The 14225-nt window shown below is 41.1% G+C and overlaps 1 protein-coding gene across 5 annotated transcripts in view; it reads left to right on the top strand.

Moving 5' to 3' along the window:
* fcho2 (FCH and mu domain containing endocytic adaptor 2) overlaps positions 1-4280 on the top strand; it is a 103976-nt gene extending 99696 nt beyond the window's left edge. For all 5 annotated transcript variants that reach the window (XM_024397285.2, XM_024397287.2, XM_024397286.2 and 2 more), the window contains 2 exons: positions 280-509; positions 778-4280. In XM_024397285.2, the coding sequence (XP_024253053.1) occupies positions 280-509; positions 778-800 (253 nt within the window). In that variant the 3' untranslated portion in view covers positions 801-4280. The remainder of the gene's footprint in view (positions 1-279; positions 510-777) is intronic.
* Positions 4281-14225: the final 9945 nt, after the last annotated feature.

The raw sequence follows: 14225 nt of genomic DNA, 5'->3' as shown, positions 1-14225 counted from the left end.
TCTCAGACCCTTTCCCCATAATGACAAAGCGAAAACAGGTTTCTAGATTTTTTTGCATAATTTTTGAAAATAATAAACAGAAACACTATTTACATAAGTATTCTCAGACCCTTTGCTATGAGACTCACAATTTACCTTTTTTTGTCAGTGGTGGCAACGATTTAAAATGAATGAATTTAGGCGAAACACTGAATAGTGTATTTCTGTTTGTCATGTCTCTATGGTAGAGTGGAAATGCAACTGCTTGTGTAAGATACTTCTTTCATCTCTTTCCACCAGGAACTCAGAGCTGAATAAGTCTCTATGGAAGCTGAGTGATATCTCAGAGAAGTCTGATAATGAAGGCTCGGGGTCTCTGAGGGCTAAGTTTGAGCTGTCGGATGGCCCGTCCACCCCAACCACCCTGGCTGTGCAGTTTATGAGCGAGGGGAGCACGCTGTCAGGGGTGGACATGGAGCTGTTGGGAGCTGGGTACAGACTGTCCCTCAACAAGAAGAGGTTTGCCACAGGTATGTATAGGACCAAGATCTAGACACAGAATCTGACACCTGATAAAGGCTTCTGCAGCCAAAACATATGGGTGCAGGAGTAAAGCAAAGGAGCATATAACATGTATGGTAGATTTTCTTTCCTACTCACCACATAATCTATTCTTAGATCTATTCTTCTTTGTATCTGTTGTGACTTGAGGTGAAGACACTCCCTTTTGGTTAGTCAAATGTGAATGATGTGGTCTATACTGGGGTCTAATGTCTGTGTTGTTCCTTATTCTCCTAGGTCGTTACATGGCAGACTGTTGAGTAGGCACACCGGCCTGGACCCCCAAGCACAACGGCTCTATTGAAAGTTTTTATTTTCAATAGTTTAGTCTTTTTTGTCATATTTATGGAAAGGGAAGGTTAGAGGGGAGAGGTGCAAGCGAATACAACAGGTTTTTGTGACACATCCAGACATTTTGTAAACCGTCTTAATATTATGTCCCAATGGACCCATCTGTCCCCGGGAAGAGAGAAGAGAGCTTCTTACTGCAGTAAAGCAGCACTGAGTATTGAACACTGTTTTTTTTCATAATAAAATCAAAATAAACGTTGGGCTGTCAGGAAATGTAAAGGTATAGATATTGAGAAGTGTAATGCTTTCTGATTTAATTCAGACTTTTATAAAGTCAGAATCGTAGTGTTTTGTTGTGTATAGGTGACAATGTATGGCTTATATATAAATATATATATATTATATCAACAACAACAAAAAAAATGGGAAAAAATTCTGCACTAACAATCTTTCCGGACATTTTATTTTCTCCTTTGTAAATGTTCTGTGTATTCCACTGAAGCTCTTAAGTAACAAAGATTTTGTGTAAAACAGTGAGAAGAGAAGATGTGATTAGAGAAGTGGAAAGGCCAAACTATCTTCCCTCACCCCCTCCTCTTCTCCAGTCGAAATACGGTCGCTGAGTATTGTACTTTGCAAGATTTTTTTTTTCTGGGCTCTTCCTATTCTGATTGTGTGCAATGAAGAAATTGAAGTAGAAGCTGTCTTAAACTAAACAGCTTCTCTAAAACTGTCATAGCACAAGCTTAATTGGTTGTATGTTGCTTCAGACAACCATACAAAGTACATTTTAAGTGTTCTCGTTCAAAGGCAAAAAACAATTTGTGTGCTGCACGTTTCGTCACAATATTGTTTTGAACATTGGTTTTAGGACTGATGCCCGACTGATCATTCCACTCAATGCATTGTCAATTGGTGCTGATGAATATTTAATCAAAAGTGCATTACAGTGGCTTGGAAATATATTTACATTTCTAAAGAAGGAAAATAATTAGTAGGAAAACCTTTTGTCAACATTTTGATCTTGCTATATTGACTTTAGATTTAGTGTAATGTTTGCTGGCTAGCAACATGAGAGGAAACCACTGGATGGCTAACGTTAGCATTGCTAGCTATCAACATTTCCATCTGCATAAAGTACATTTGACAACATCATAATGATGGCAAAGTTGTTTCTTACTAAATATTTGCCTACTTTAGAAATGACATCGTATTTCCACTATAGTGTAATTTAGACAAAACACTCATTAGCCCCCGTTCAAAGTCATTAGCCCACATTCTACTTTTGGGTATCAATATGGCTGTGACGTCTAGAACATTGCTAACAATGGCAATGACACGGCCGAGTGACAGGCGCAACCCATACTGAACTGACCTCAGTGCCTCTTCTTACTGTGGATAAATTCATTGAGAAACGTGCCTATCTTTTCTTTCTGCCCTTTTGTATGTTAACAAAAAAGAAAGCACTAGTCTTGTGCCAGTTGTTGTTTTATAATAGTACTGTTTTTGGACATTGAAAGGAAAATGCCTCCAGTTTCTACACCAGTCAAACCCAAAGGCATCTGTCTTCCAGAAACCACTGATCCAGTGGACTCACTGTCTCAGTTTGCTCTTTGCTACGATGTCATATTTGAAAGTCTTTTCTATCTGGGGTATTTTTCTCTCTTTGATCAGAGAGAGATCTTTGTTCCCAAAAAGCCTTCTGTCTATTTAAGAGCACTGGACAACCTACTGACCTAGCTTCTTAATCAAAATCAGGCCAAATCAATTCTAGAAATGCCTTATGAAAATATACCTTGACATCTGTTGATGACGGTAATAAAATGCAGTTGGGATAGGTTACATACTGTAACTGCCATATTTGCCTGTAAGGAGAGAGACAGACAAAGGTTCTTGGTGCTGACTCGATGTCATACTGAGTGATTCATTCTTGCCTTATATACCAATGGAGGACCAGTATCTAGATGGGCTACATCTCCTAGATGGAGGGATATGCATGCACGTTATGTAGCAGTTAGTTCTATCAATATCACAAACATGTTTTTGTATGCCTTTTTCATCCAATGCCTCCTCCCCAAAACCATTGTTTTGACATAGGTAAATGATCAGTACTGTAATGTCATTACAAACATTGATAATGGGCACATCAGCAACACTGTGATTGTGGACTATTTTCTAAAGGCCTCTAGGCATTGTAGGTTACTTCAATACTAGATTTGTACTGTTACTGTCCATCCTGTATGTGGCCATCTGACCACTGTATCCTTGTAGACACCTTGTCTTTGGAACAGTTAGTGTTTGATACTGTTAACGTTCTTGCTGCTTCTGAAATGACAGCCTATGCCCCACAGTATATAGTTCAATTATTTTGTTTAATAGTAGTGCACTATGGAATAGTGTGCCATTTCAGAGGCACTATGAGTAGATCTGGTTAATCCAAGCCTTTCGCTTACTTGTATAAAAAGATGCCTTTCGTCTCATCGCATCACTTACTAGTTAATATGTGATCCGCCCATAGAGATAGAGGACTCATCTCCATATATCCATCTAGACTCTTCTCTATCTATCTCTATGTATCTCTGTATCCAACCTATCCTCAAAATGAAACTGTTCAGTACAACAACAAAATACTTAGTCCATGTGGCCACAGAATTTAATAACTATGATACAGAAGTAATTATTGTTTAACAATGTTGATGTTTAAAATATTATTTGTTTTGTACACAGTACGATTCGGTCAAGATTTTGTTTTGTAAGGGCATGGATTCATCTGAATCACCACTGTTTTATTGGACATTTTTAAATTGTATGTACAATTTTTTTTAAAGAAGAGATTTGCAACCTTCAGTAGAATTGTAGAGGCAGATACTTACTTTAGTTGTATGATGGGTAAAATAATACACAAAAAAACAACATTTATTTAAATCTCTTCAAGAACACTATATGACACCATACTGTCCCAACCAAATGATGTGAGGTTATCTGAATGGAGTTTACTAAACTAAAGCATTATCATGCAAAACAAATGTAGCAGGTGAGGAACATTTAGAGAGGAACAACATATTTTTGTGGCGTTCTCCTTTAAACAGCACAGGCTACTCTCGATTCACCCCTTCGATCAGAGAAACCCCACACAGAAACGGGAATATATATGCAACGTATATTTAGCAAGCTGGATCTTGCTGTCTCTACATAACACCCTGTGATTTGTCATCATTTTTTGTCATCAGCTTGTCATCATGGTAATTCTTTGTATGTATGTCTGTCAAAAAGGATAGTTAAAAAAGCAAAATTGTGTGTATATGATTTCTCATGAAATGTACATTTTTACAAATATCTCAGCCACTTTTTTTCTGTTCTTCTCTTCATGATCGATCTCAATATGCCTGTATTAAATGTGTAATATATGAATATATACATGTGTATATAAAAATGACTACTTAAAATGGTGTCTTTTGTATGTTTTTTTTTTCTTCCTGTGCACCTGTGTGAATCATCTAGATTCTAAATGTAGATCCTAAATTCATGATGATGCCTTATAAGGCTATTGTCAAAGGGAGATCATTCAGAGATCGCTATCATGTCAAAAAGAAAATCAGACTTGAACCCTTTGTCAACTAAAGGTAAATTCATAACTAGGTCACTATGTGCAAGAACAATCTAAGGGATACACTTGCATAATATTGCTTTTTAAGAGATGATGGTTGAGATAGAGCCTTGATTTAGGTCTGATTTGAGTTTGGGGATCTCAACAAGCCCAGGCTCTGAATGAAAAACAGAGGGTGATGAGACCTTGTTAGTATGAACCCTATTACAGCAGTGCATTCAGAGCAATTTTCTCACTGACCTTCCAGAGACCTTATTATGTCCAACTGACTGGCCTTTGCCTCTCTTCTCCTGTCCTGGCTTCATTCAGCCCCACAATGACTTTAGAGTATTTAAGTCAACAAATGACCGGTTACTGTTAGGATGACCATATTCTCTGATTTTTAGTATAGGGAAAAGGACTTGAAGTGGAATAAATATAACCTGATAGCCTTACTATACCCACTGCTCATATGAACGGTCCTGGCTTTCTTTTTCTTCAGGCAGGCTGAGTTGGCCTTCAGAGACTAGCAACACATCCAATGAATTCACTGGTAAACCTTTTAGCCTAATTTATTCAGCTAATTAGCCCCCTGACACTCACAATCTGTGAGACGTAATTGTGTGTACATATCCACCCACCCATGTGTGTACAGTGTGTGTGAGTATGTGTGCGTGCGTTGCTTAATTTTGCTCATGTCTGACCATTTTGTTTCATAAAGTTCCATACAGCCACTGTCTGTACAGCATACTCTATTCAAGATGTATCATTCTGAACATTTCATAATGAGGGCATTGAAGCTATTTCACATGTGATGTATAAGCAGTGGCCTACAGTAGACCGACCATCAGAGAGAGGGAGTGTGTCACGGGAGACGAGATGAGAGCATCAGGCTCTGAGGCTGAGGTAATGGCGTGTGCGTACGGGCACTACATCCGCCTCCTTGTGCATATTTACACAGCCAGTCATGCCTTATGTCACAGCTGCTCCACTTCCAGACCTCCTTGCTAATTGAAATAAAGCTTCTCTGAGCCGCCTGGTTGGTCGGCCTGCCGGTCCTCAGGCACTCTCTCTCTCTGACCTCTCTCTCAGACCCCTCTCTCTCTCAGACCTCTCTCTCTCTCTCAGACCTCTCTCTCTCTCTCAGACCTCTCTCTCTCTCTCTCAGACCTCTCTCTCTCTCTCAGACCTCTGACTGTGGTTTGTTCGTTTAATTCCGTCGATATATATCCAAAATGTCCATTTATTTGGCACGTTTGATCCAGAAAAACACTGGTTCCAACTTGCGCAACGTGACTACAAATTATCTCAAAAGTTACCTGTAAACTTTGCCAAAACATTTCAAACTACTTTTGTAATACAACTTTAGGTATAAATAATCGATACAATTGAAGACTGGATGATCTGTGTTCAATACAGGAAGAAAACAAACTGACGCTACCTTTCGGGTCACGCGCCTCTAACAAACAGTACACTTGAAGTAACCCTCGTTTTGAACAGGGCTACTTCTTCATTACACAAAGGAAAAACCTCACCCAATTTCTAAAGACTGGTGACATCCAGTCGAAGCGGTAGTAACTGCAAGAAGGTCCCTTGGAAATCTGGATTCCCAATGAAACCTCATTGAAAATAGTGACCTAAAAAAAAAATCTAAATGGTTTTTCCTCTGGGTTTCACCTGCTACATAAGTTATGTTATACTCACAGACATTATTCAAACAGTTTTAGAAACTTCAGAGTGTTTTCTATCCAAATATACTAATAATATGCATATCTTATCTTCTGGGGATGAGTAGCAGGCAGTTGAATTGGGGCATGCATTTCATCCGGACGTGAAAATACTGCCCCCTGTCACCAAGAAGTTTAAGACAACTTCCGAATAGTAAGACGTATAAAAGCAATAGATACCATTAATAAGAAGGGACTAGAAGCATCGTATATGGTGAGCTACCGAGTGGCTAGGACAGGCAATCCCCATGCTATTGTGGAGGATTTAATTATTCCTGCTGCCACAGATATGGCTGGGACAATGCTGGAGGAAAAGGCCAAAAAAACTATACAGACAACGTCTTCAACACTGTTTCACAACGCATCAGTCATGGCTGGAGATGTTTTGAAACAATTACTGCTTCGCATCCAAGCCAGTGAATTCTATGCATTACAGCTGGATGAGTCAACAGACTTGGCAGGCCTGACACAGCTCCTGGTATATTCCCATTCTGTTTATGGGGGGTCAATTAAGGAAGACATCCTCTTCTGTAAACCACTGGAAACCAGCACAACAGGAGAGGATATTTTTAAAATACTGGACAGCTTTGTGACATCAAATGGACGTTGGTGGTCAATAATTGTTGGTATCTGAACTGATGGCGCAAAAGCCATGAGACATAGTGGAGTGGTAATGCAGGTGCAAGCAGTTAATCCCGATGCCACTTGGGTACACTGCAGCATCCACCGAGAGGCTCTTGCTGCCTTGGGAATGCCTGACAGCTTGAAATACGTTTTGGACACTACAGTGAAAATGGTAACTTTGTTAAAGCAAGGCCCCTGAACTCTTGTGTATTTTCTGCATTATGCAATGATATGGGCAGCGACCATGTAACGCTTTTGTAACATACAGAAGAAGTGTGCTGGTTATCAAGGGGAAAAGTACTTTGTTTTTATTGAGTGACAAGCTTCAATTTTTTTTACTGCCCATAATTTTCACTTGTCTGACCGCTTGCATGATGACGAGTTTCTCACATGACTGGCCTATCTGGGTGATGTTTTTTCACGCCTGAATGATCTGAATCTAGGATTACAGGGACTCTCAGCAACTATATTCAATGTGCGGGACAGAATTGAGGCTATGATTAAGAAGTTGGAGCTCTTCTCTGTCTGCATTAACTTTTATGGCTGCAGTTGCAGTATTGAGTAGCTTGGATGAAAGGTGCCCAGAGTAAACGGCCTGCTCCTCAGTCCTAGTTGCTAATATATGCATATTATTATTAGTATTGGATGGAAAACACTCTGAAATTTCTAAAACTGTTTGAATGATGTATGTGAGCATAACAGAACTCGTATGACAGGCAAAAACAGGAAGTGGGAAATCTGAGGTTGGTTGATTTTCAACAACGCCCCTATTGAATACACAGTGGGATATTGGTTATGTTGCACTTCCTAAGGCTTCCAGTAGATGTCAACCGTCTTTAGAAACTTGTTTGAGGATTCTACTGTGAAGTGAGACTGAATGAGAAGGGAATGAGTATGGTCTGCCATGAGCTGACCATGCTCTGACCATGCGCGTTTACATGAGAGGGAGCTCTGTTCCATCGCACTTCTGAAGACAATGGAATTCTCCGGTTGGAACATTATTGACGTTTTATGTTTTAAAAAATCCTAAAGATTGATTCCATATATCGTTTGACAGGTTTCTACGGAACTTTTTGACATTTTGCCTGCAACTAGGGAACTCGGTTCATGACTTTGGATTTGTTTACCAAATGTGCTAACAAAAGTAGCTCTTTGGACATAAATGATGGACATTATTGAACTAAATCAAACATTTAATGTGGAACTAGGATTCCTGGGAGTGCATTCTGATGAAGATCATCAAAGGTAAGTGAATATTTATAATGCTATTTATGACTTCTGTTGACTACCCAATATGGCAGGATATCTTTTTGGCTGCTTTGTTGTCTGAAAGCTGTACTCAGATTATTGCATGGTTTGCTTTTTCAGTAAAGTATTTTTGAAATCTGACACAGCGGTTGCATTAAGGAGAAGTGTATCTATATTTCCATATCTAACAATTGTATTTTCATCGACATTTATAATGAGTATTTCTGTAAAATGATGTGGCTCTGCAATATCACCGGATGTTTTTGGAACTAGTGAACGTAACGCGCCAATGTATAATGAGATTGTTTTATATAAATATGCACTTTATCGAACAAAACATATATGTATTGTGTAAAATGAAGTCCTATGAGTGTCATCTGATGAAGATCATCAAAGGTTAGTAATTAATTTTATCTCTATTTGTGCTTTTTGTGACTCCTCTCTTTGGCTGGAAAAATGGCAGAATTTTTCTGTGACTTGGTGGTGACCTAACATAATCGTTTGTGGTGCTTTCGCTGTAAAGCCTATTTGAAATCGGACACTTTGGTGGGATTAACAACAAGATTACCATTAAAATGGTATAAAATACATGTATGTTTGAGAATTTTTATTATAAGATTTCTGTTGTTTGAATTTGGCGCTCTGCACTTTCACTGGCTGTTGTCACATCAATCCCGTTAACGGGATTGCAGCCCTAAGAAGTATAACAAGGACAACACACAGGTCTTTCCATCATTGTATGATTTTTTGTGTGCAAATGAACTCAAGCTTACGGACAATGTCAAATGTGATATAGCGAAGCACCTGAGTGAATTGGGTGCCCAATTACACAGGTACTTTAATGAAACGGATAACACAAACAACTGGACTTGTTATCCCTTTCATGTCCTTCCTCCAGTCCACTTACCGATATCTGAACAAGAGAGCCTCATTGAAATTGCAACAAGCTGTTCTGTGAAAATTTTATCAGAAGCCACTGCCAGATTTCTGGATTGGGCTGCGCTCCTGCCTTGGCAAATTGTGCTGTTAAGACACAGATGCCCCACGCACCTATGTGAGAGAGTGGATTCTCGGCCCTCACTAGCATGAAAAATAAATACAGGCACAGACTGTGTGTGGAAAATGATTTCAGATTGAGACACTCTCCAACACAACACAACATTGCAGAGTTATGTGCATCCTTTCAAGCACACCCTTCTCATTAACCTGTGGTGAGTTATTTACAATTTTTGATAAACAAAAATTGTAAGATGGCTAAATAAAGACCAAAATGATTATTATTATATTATTATTTGTGCCCTGGTCCTAAACTTCCCACAAGCCGGGTTGTGACAAAAACTGACACTCATTCTTATAATTGTATCGTATAGAGTGTGGCAGGCTTACAATGGCAGTCTTACAATGGCTGACCCTGGTGCTAGAGGGGGTACGCAGCTGGAGGTTGAATTTTTGAAGGGGACTATAAAAAGTTTGGGAACCACTGATGTAGATGATCAGTGAGTCTGGAGTTGACTGAGAGGGTCTATGAGGGTGGTGTAGGTTGAACAAAATATATTTGAGAGACTATAGTGTACACTTAGACTATAGCCCTGTAGGTCTATGAATCTGGTGTGGATTGAGGGGGTCAGTGTGCCTGATGTACTCTGTAAGGATATGTATCTGGTATAGATTGAGAGTGTGTGTCTGGGCCTCAGATGGACTCCGATTGAGCCTGGAGCACAGGGAGCAGTTGGCCTTTGCTGGCTGCCATCACACACACACAGAGAGTCATATTTGTCCAGAGGCCCAGTGGAGCCATAGACATGAGTTATTTTAGAAATCAGAGAACGAGAGCAACATCAGTAACATTTAATTGATGTGCTTATTTGATCTCTCTCTCTAACATGAGGAAAACCATCTGAACAAACAGGGATGGTGTAAGTTTATTACATTAATATGGATTCCTATCCTCCTTCGCCACGCTCTAAAGCCCAGAAGACCTCTTCAGTATAACTCAGAGCTTGAAGTGGTACAGTTACATCCAGGGGAATGATCTCTCATCATATTTTCCTTTGGAAGAGCAGCTCAAGCACCATGTGCATCCCCAAAGGTATCCTATTCCCTACGTAGTGCACTACTTTGACCAGAGCCTATGTGTTTCTGGTCAAAAGTAGTGCACTACATATGTGTAATCGGGTACCATTGGTGATGCAGTCCCTGAACTATTCATCCCCGCTCACTGAAAATAGGAACAAAAGGACAGGTTTCAGGACCTTTCATTCCAATGTGATAGAAAATGTATCGCTAGCTATTATTCAGTTGCATACATGTACTGTTTTCCCTCCTTTTTCTAGTGTATTTGTCAAGTTGAGTATTCACTTACTGACTCACATACAGTATGTCACATGAAGAAAATAATTCACCAGTTAGTGTCGTCGGTAAGTACATCAAGTATCCCGTATTTAAATCTTATTATCAAAATTACAGTTTCTTCTCAATTGGTATTCTGTGTTTGTATATTCCATAACACACTAAGAAAATGGCACCGGAGAAGAAGGCAGACGTTTTATGTGTCCCCAACCGGTTGTGTTTTTTGTACGTTTATTAGCATTTTTTGTAACTTCTTTTATTACTTATTTTGTGCATAATGTTGCCGCTACTGTCTCTTATGACCGAAAATAACTTCTGGACATCAGGACTGCAATTACTCACCACGGTCTGGCAGAATCCTTTTTTTCTTTTAATGAGTCTGACGAGCCCGACGTGAACGATATACGGCTTCCCTGGGAACAGGTCCAGATCCCCGTCATTTGCGTGAAGAGGAGCCGGAGAAAAAGGGGCAGGAGATCGGGCTGCCTACTGAGAATTCGTAGGTGATCAAATAAACCCCCACTTCCTTCCATTCTGCTAGCAAATGTGCAATCTTTGGAAAATGACCTACGCGCAAAATTAAACTTCCAATGGAACATTCAACACTGCAATATCTTATACTTCACAGAGTCGTGGCTGAACGACGACACTATCAACATACAGCTGGCTGGTTATACGCTGTACCGGCAGGATAGAACAGCAGCTACTGGTAAAGACAAAGGGCTATGTATTTTTGTAAATAACAGCTGGTGCACGATATCTAAGGAAGTCTCAAGCTATTGCTTCCCTGAGGTAGTGTGGTCTACAGCTTATCATGATATACTCTATCTAGCTAGAGAGTTTTCATCTATATTTTTCGTAGCTCTTTTACCACAGTCAGAGGCTGGCACAAAAATAGCATTGAATGAGCTGTATTCTGCCATAAGCAAACAAGAAAGCGCTCACACAGAGGCGGCTCTCCTAGTTGCCGGCGACTGTAATGCAGAGAAACTTAAATCAGTTTTACCAAATTTCTATCAGCAACCAGAGGGAAAGAACCTCTGGACCACCCTTACTCCACACACAGAGACACATACAAAGCTCTCTCCTGCCCTCCATTTGGCAAAGCTGACCATAATTCTATCCTCCTGATTCCTGTTACAAGCAAAAATTTAAGCAGGAAGCACCAGTGACTAGATCAATAAAAAAGTGGTCAGATGAAGCAGATGCTAAGCTACAGGACTATTTTGCGAGCACAGACTGGAATATGTTCCAGGATTCCTCCGATGACATTGAGGAGTACACCACATCAGTCATTGGCTTCATCAATAAGTGCATCAATGACGTCATCCCCACAGTGACCATATGTACCTACCCCAACCAGAAGCCATGGATTACAGGCAACATTCACACTGAGCTAAAGGCTAGAGCTGCCGCTTTCAAGGACGGGACTCTAACCCAGAAGCTCTTAAGAAATCCCACTATGCCCTCTGACAAACCATCAAACAGGCAAAGCGTCTATACAGGACTAAGATCAAATCGTATTACACCGGCTCTGACACTTGTTGGATGTGGCAGGGCTTGCAAACCATTACAGACTATAAAGGGAAGCACAGCTGAGAGCTGCCCAGTGACACAAGCCTACCAGACGAGCTAAACTACTTCTATGCTCGCTTTGAGGCAAATAACACTGAAACATGCATGAGAGCACCAGCTGTTCCAGAAGACTGTGTGATCACGCTCTCCGCAGCCGATAAGTAAGACCTTTAAACAGGTCAACATTCACAAGGCCGCAGGGCCAAATGGATTACAAGGACGTGTACTGCGAGCATGCGCTGACCAACTAGCAAGTGTCTTCACTGACATTTTCAACCTCTCCCTGTCCAAGTCTGTAATACTAACATGTTTTAAGCAGACCACCATAGTGCCTGTGCCCAAGAACACTAAGGTAACCTGCCTAAATGACTACCGACCCATAGCGCTCACGTCTGTAGCCATGAAGTGCTTTGAAAGGCTGGTCATGGCTCACATCAACACCATTATCACAGAAACTCTAGACCCACTCCAATTTGCATACCGCCCCAACAGATCCACAGATTATGCAATAGAGAGTGCAATAGAGATTGCATTCACTAATCTTTCTCACCTGTACAAAAGGAACACCTATTTGAGAATGCTATTCATTGATGACAGCCCAGCTTTCAACACCTTAGTGCCCACGAAGCTTATCCATAAGCTAAGGACCCTGGGACTTAACACCTCCTTCTGCAACTGGGTCCTGGACTTCCTGACAGGCCGACCCCAGGTGGTAAGGATAGGTAACAACACATCCGCCATGCTGATCCTCAACAAGGGGCCCCTCAGGGGTGTGTGCTCAGTCCCCTCCTCTACTATTCACTCATGACTGCACGGCCAGGCACAACTCCAATACCAAGTTTGCTGATGACACAACCTGATCACCGACAACAACCTCTTCCTCAACGTGATCAAGACAAAGGAGATGATTGTGGACTACAGGAAAAAGAGGACCAAGCATGCCCCCATTCTCATCAATGGGGCTGCAGTGGAGCAGGTTGAGAGCTTCAAGTTCCTTGGTGTCCACATCACCAACAAATTAACATGGTCCAAGCACACCAAGACAGTCGTGAAGAGGGCACGACAAAACCTATTCCCCCTCAGGAGACTGAAAAGATTTGGCATGGGTCCTCAGATCCTCAAAAGGTTCTACAGCTGCAGCATTCGGAGGCATCACTGCCTGGTATGGCAATTGCTCGGCCCTTGACTGCAAGGCACTACAGAGGGTAGTGTGAACGGGCCCAAGCTTCCTGCCATCCAAGACCTCTATACCAGGTGGTGTCAGAGGAAGGCCTTAAAATTGTCAAAGATTCCATCCACCCTCTTTTACACCACTGCTACTCTGTGTTGTTATCATCTATGCATAGTCACTTTAATAACTCTACCTACATGTACATATTACCTCAGCTAACCGGTGCCCCCGCACACTGACTCTGTACTGGTACCCCCCTGTATATAGTCTCGCTATTGTTATTTTACTGCTGCTGTTTAATTACTTGTTACTTTAATTTCTTATTCTTTATCCGTATGTTGTTTTAAACTGCATTGTTGGTTAGGGGCTCGTAAGTAAGCTTTTCCCTTTAAGTTCTTCACCTGTTGTATTCGGCGCTCGTGACTAATAAAATTAGATTTGACTTGCATGCTTGTCCAAGCTATCCCTTAACCTTTGCCCTCTGATCTCTTGTAGTGATGTCACAGTGTCCTTCCCGCTGGCCCTGAGTGAGTGTGCGTGTGCATGCGTGGTTGCTGGTACAGTGATTTGGTGTGTGTGTTTCTGACACCCCAAAAAACCCAGCAGGTTGAAGTGTCTGTTCCCCCCGTTCCTTGCTTCGATTGTGTGCATGAAGTCTGGCCCAAATCCAGTTAGAGGCTGGAAGTGATACAATTGGCCATCTGCCGAGGTGAACTAAAGCGGGCTCTGTAATTTGCTAGTTTTCGAAGCCGCGAGCTGTAGAGGCAGAAGCCTCTCTCTCCGTTCCACAACACCACCCCACCCCTTTGTGTGTATGACTCTCTCTCTCTCTTTTTTTCTCTGCATTTTTAGGCTTAAGTGCTGTAGTTTACTTTAGGTTAGATGTCAAACTGTGGATTGGGACAGGTATGCCTATTATGTTCCTTTATTTAAAAAAATTGGGGGGTAGCTGCTCATCATATCATAAATAAACCAGGTCTTCGTTTCCCAGAGATTTTGTAGCGTTGACATCCTTGTTAAGCATGAAACACACCAATAATCTCACAGCCGATAGACTGCCGATAGATACTTATCACAGTGGGAAGCCGTTCCTTTTCTTGCTAAAACAAAAGCG

The sequence above is a fragment of the Oncorhynchus tshawytscha genome, linkage group LG33, assembly GCF_018296145.1.
Source record: "Oncorhynchus tshawytscha isolate Ot180627B linkage group LG33, Otsh_v2.0, whole genome shotgun sequence".
Taxonomy (NCBI): domain Eukaryota; kingdom Metazoa; phylum Chordata; class Actinopteri; order Salmoniformes; family Salmonidae; genus Oncorhynchus; species Oncorhynchus tshawytscha.
This window is presented reverse-complemented; position numbering and strand designations above follow the sequence as displayed.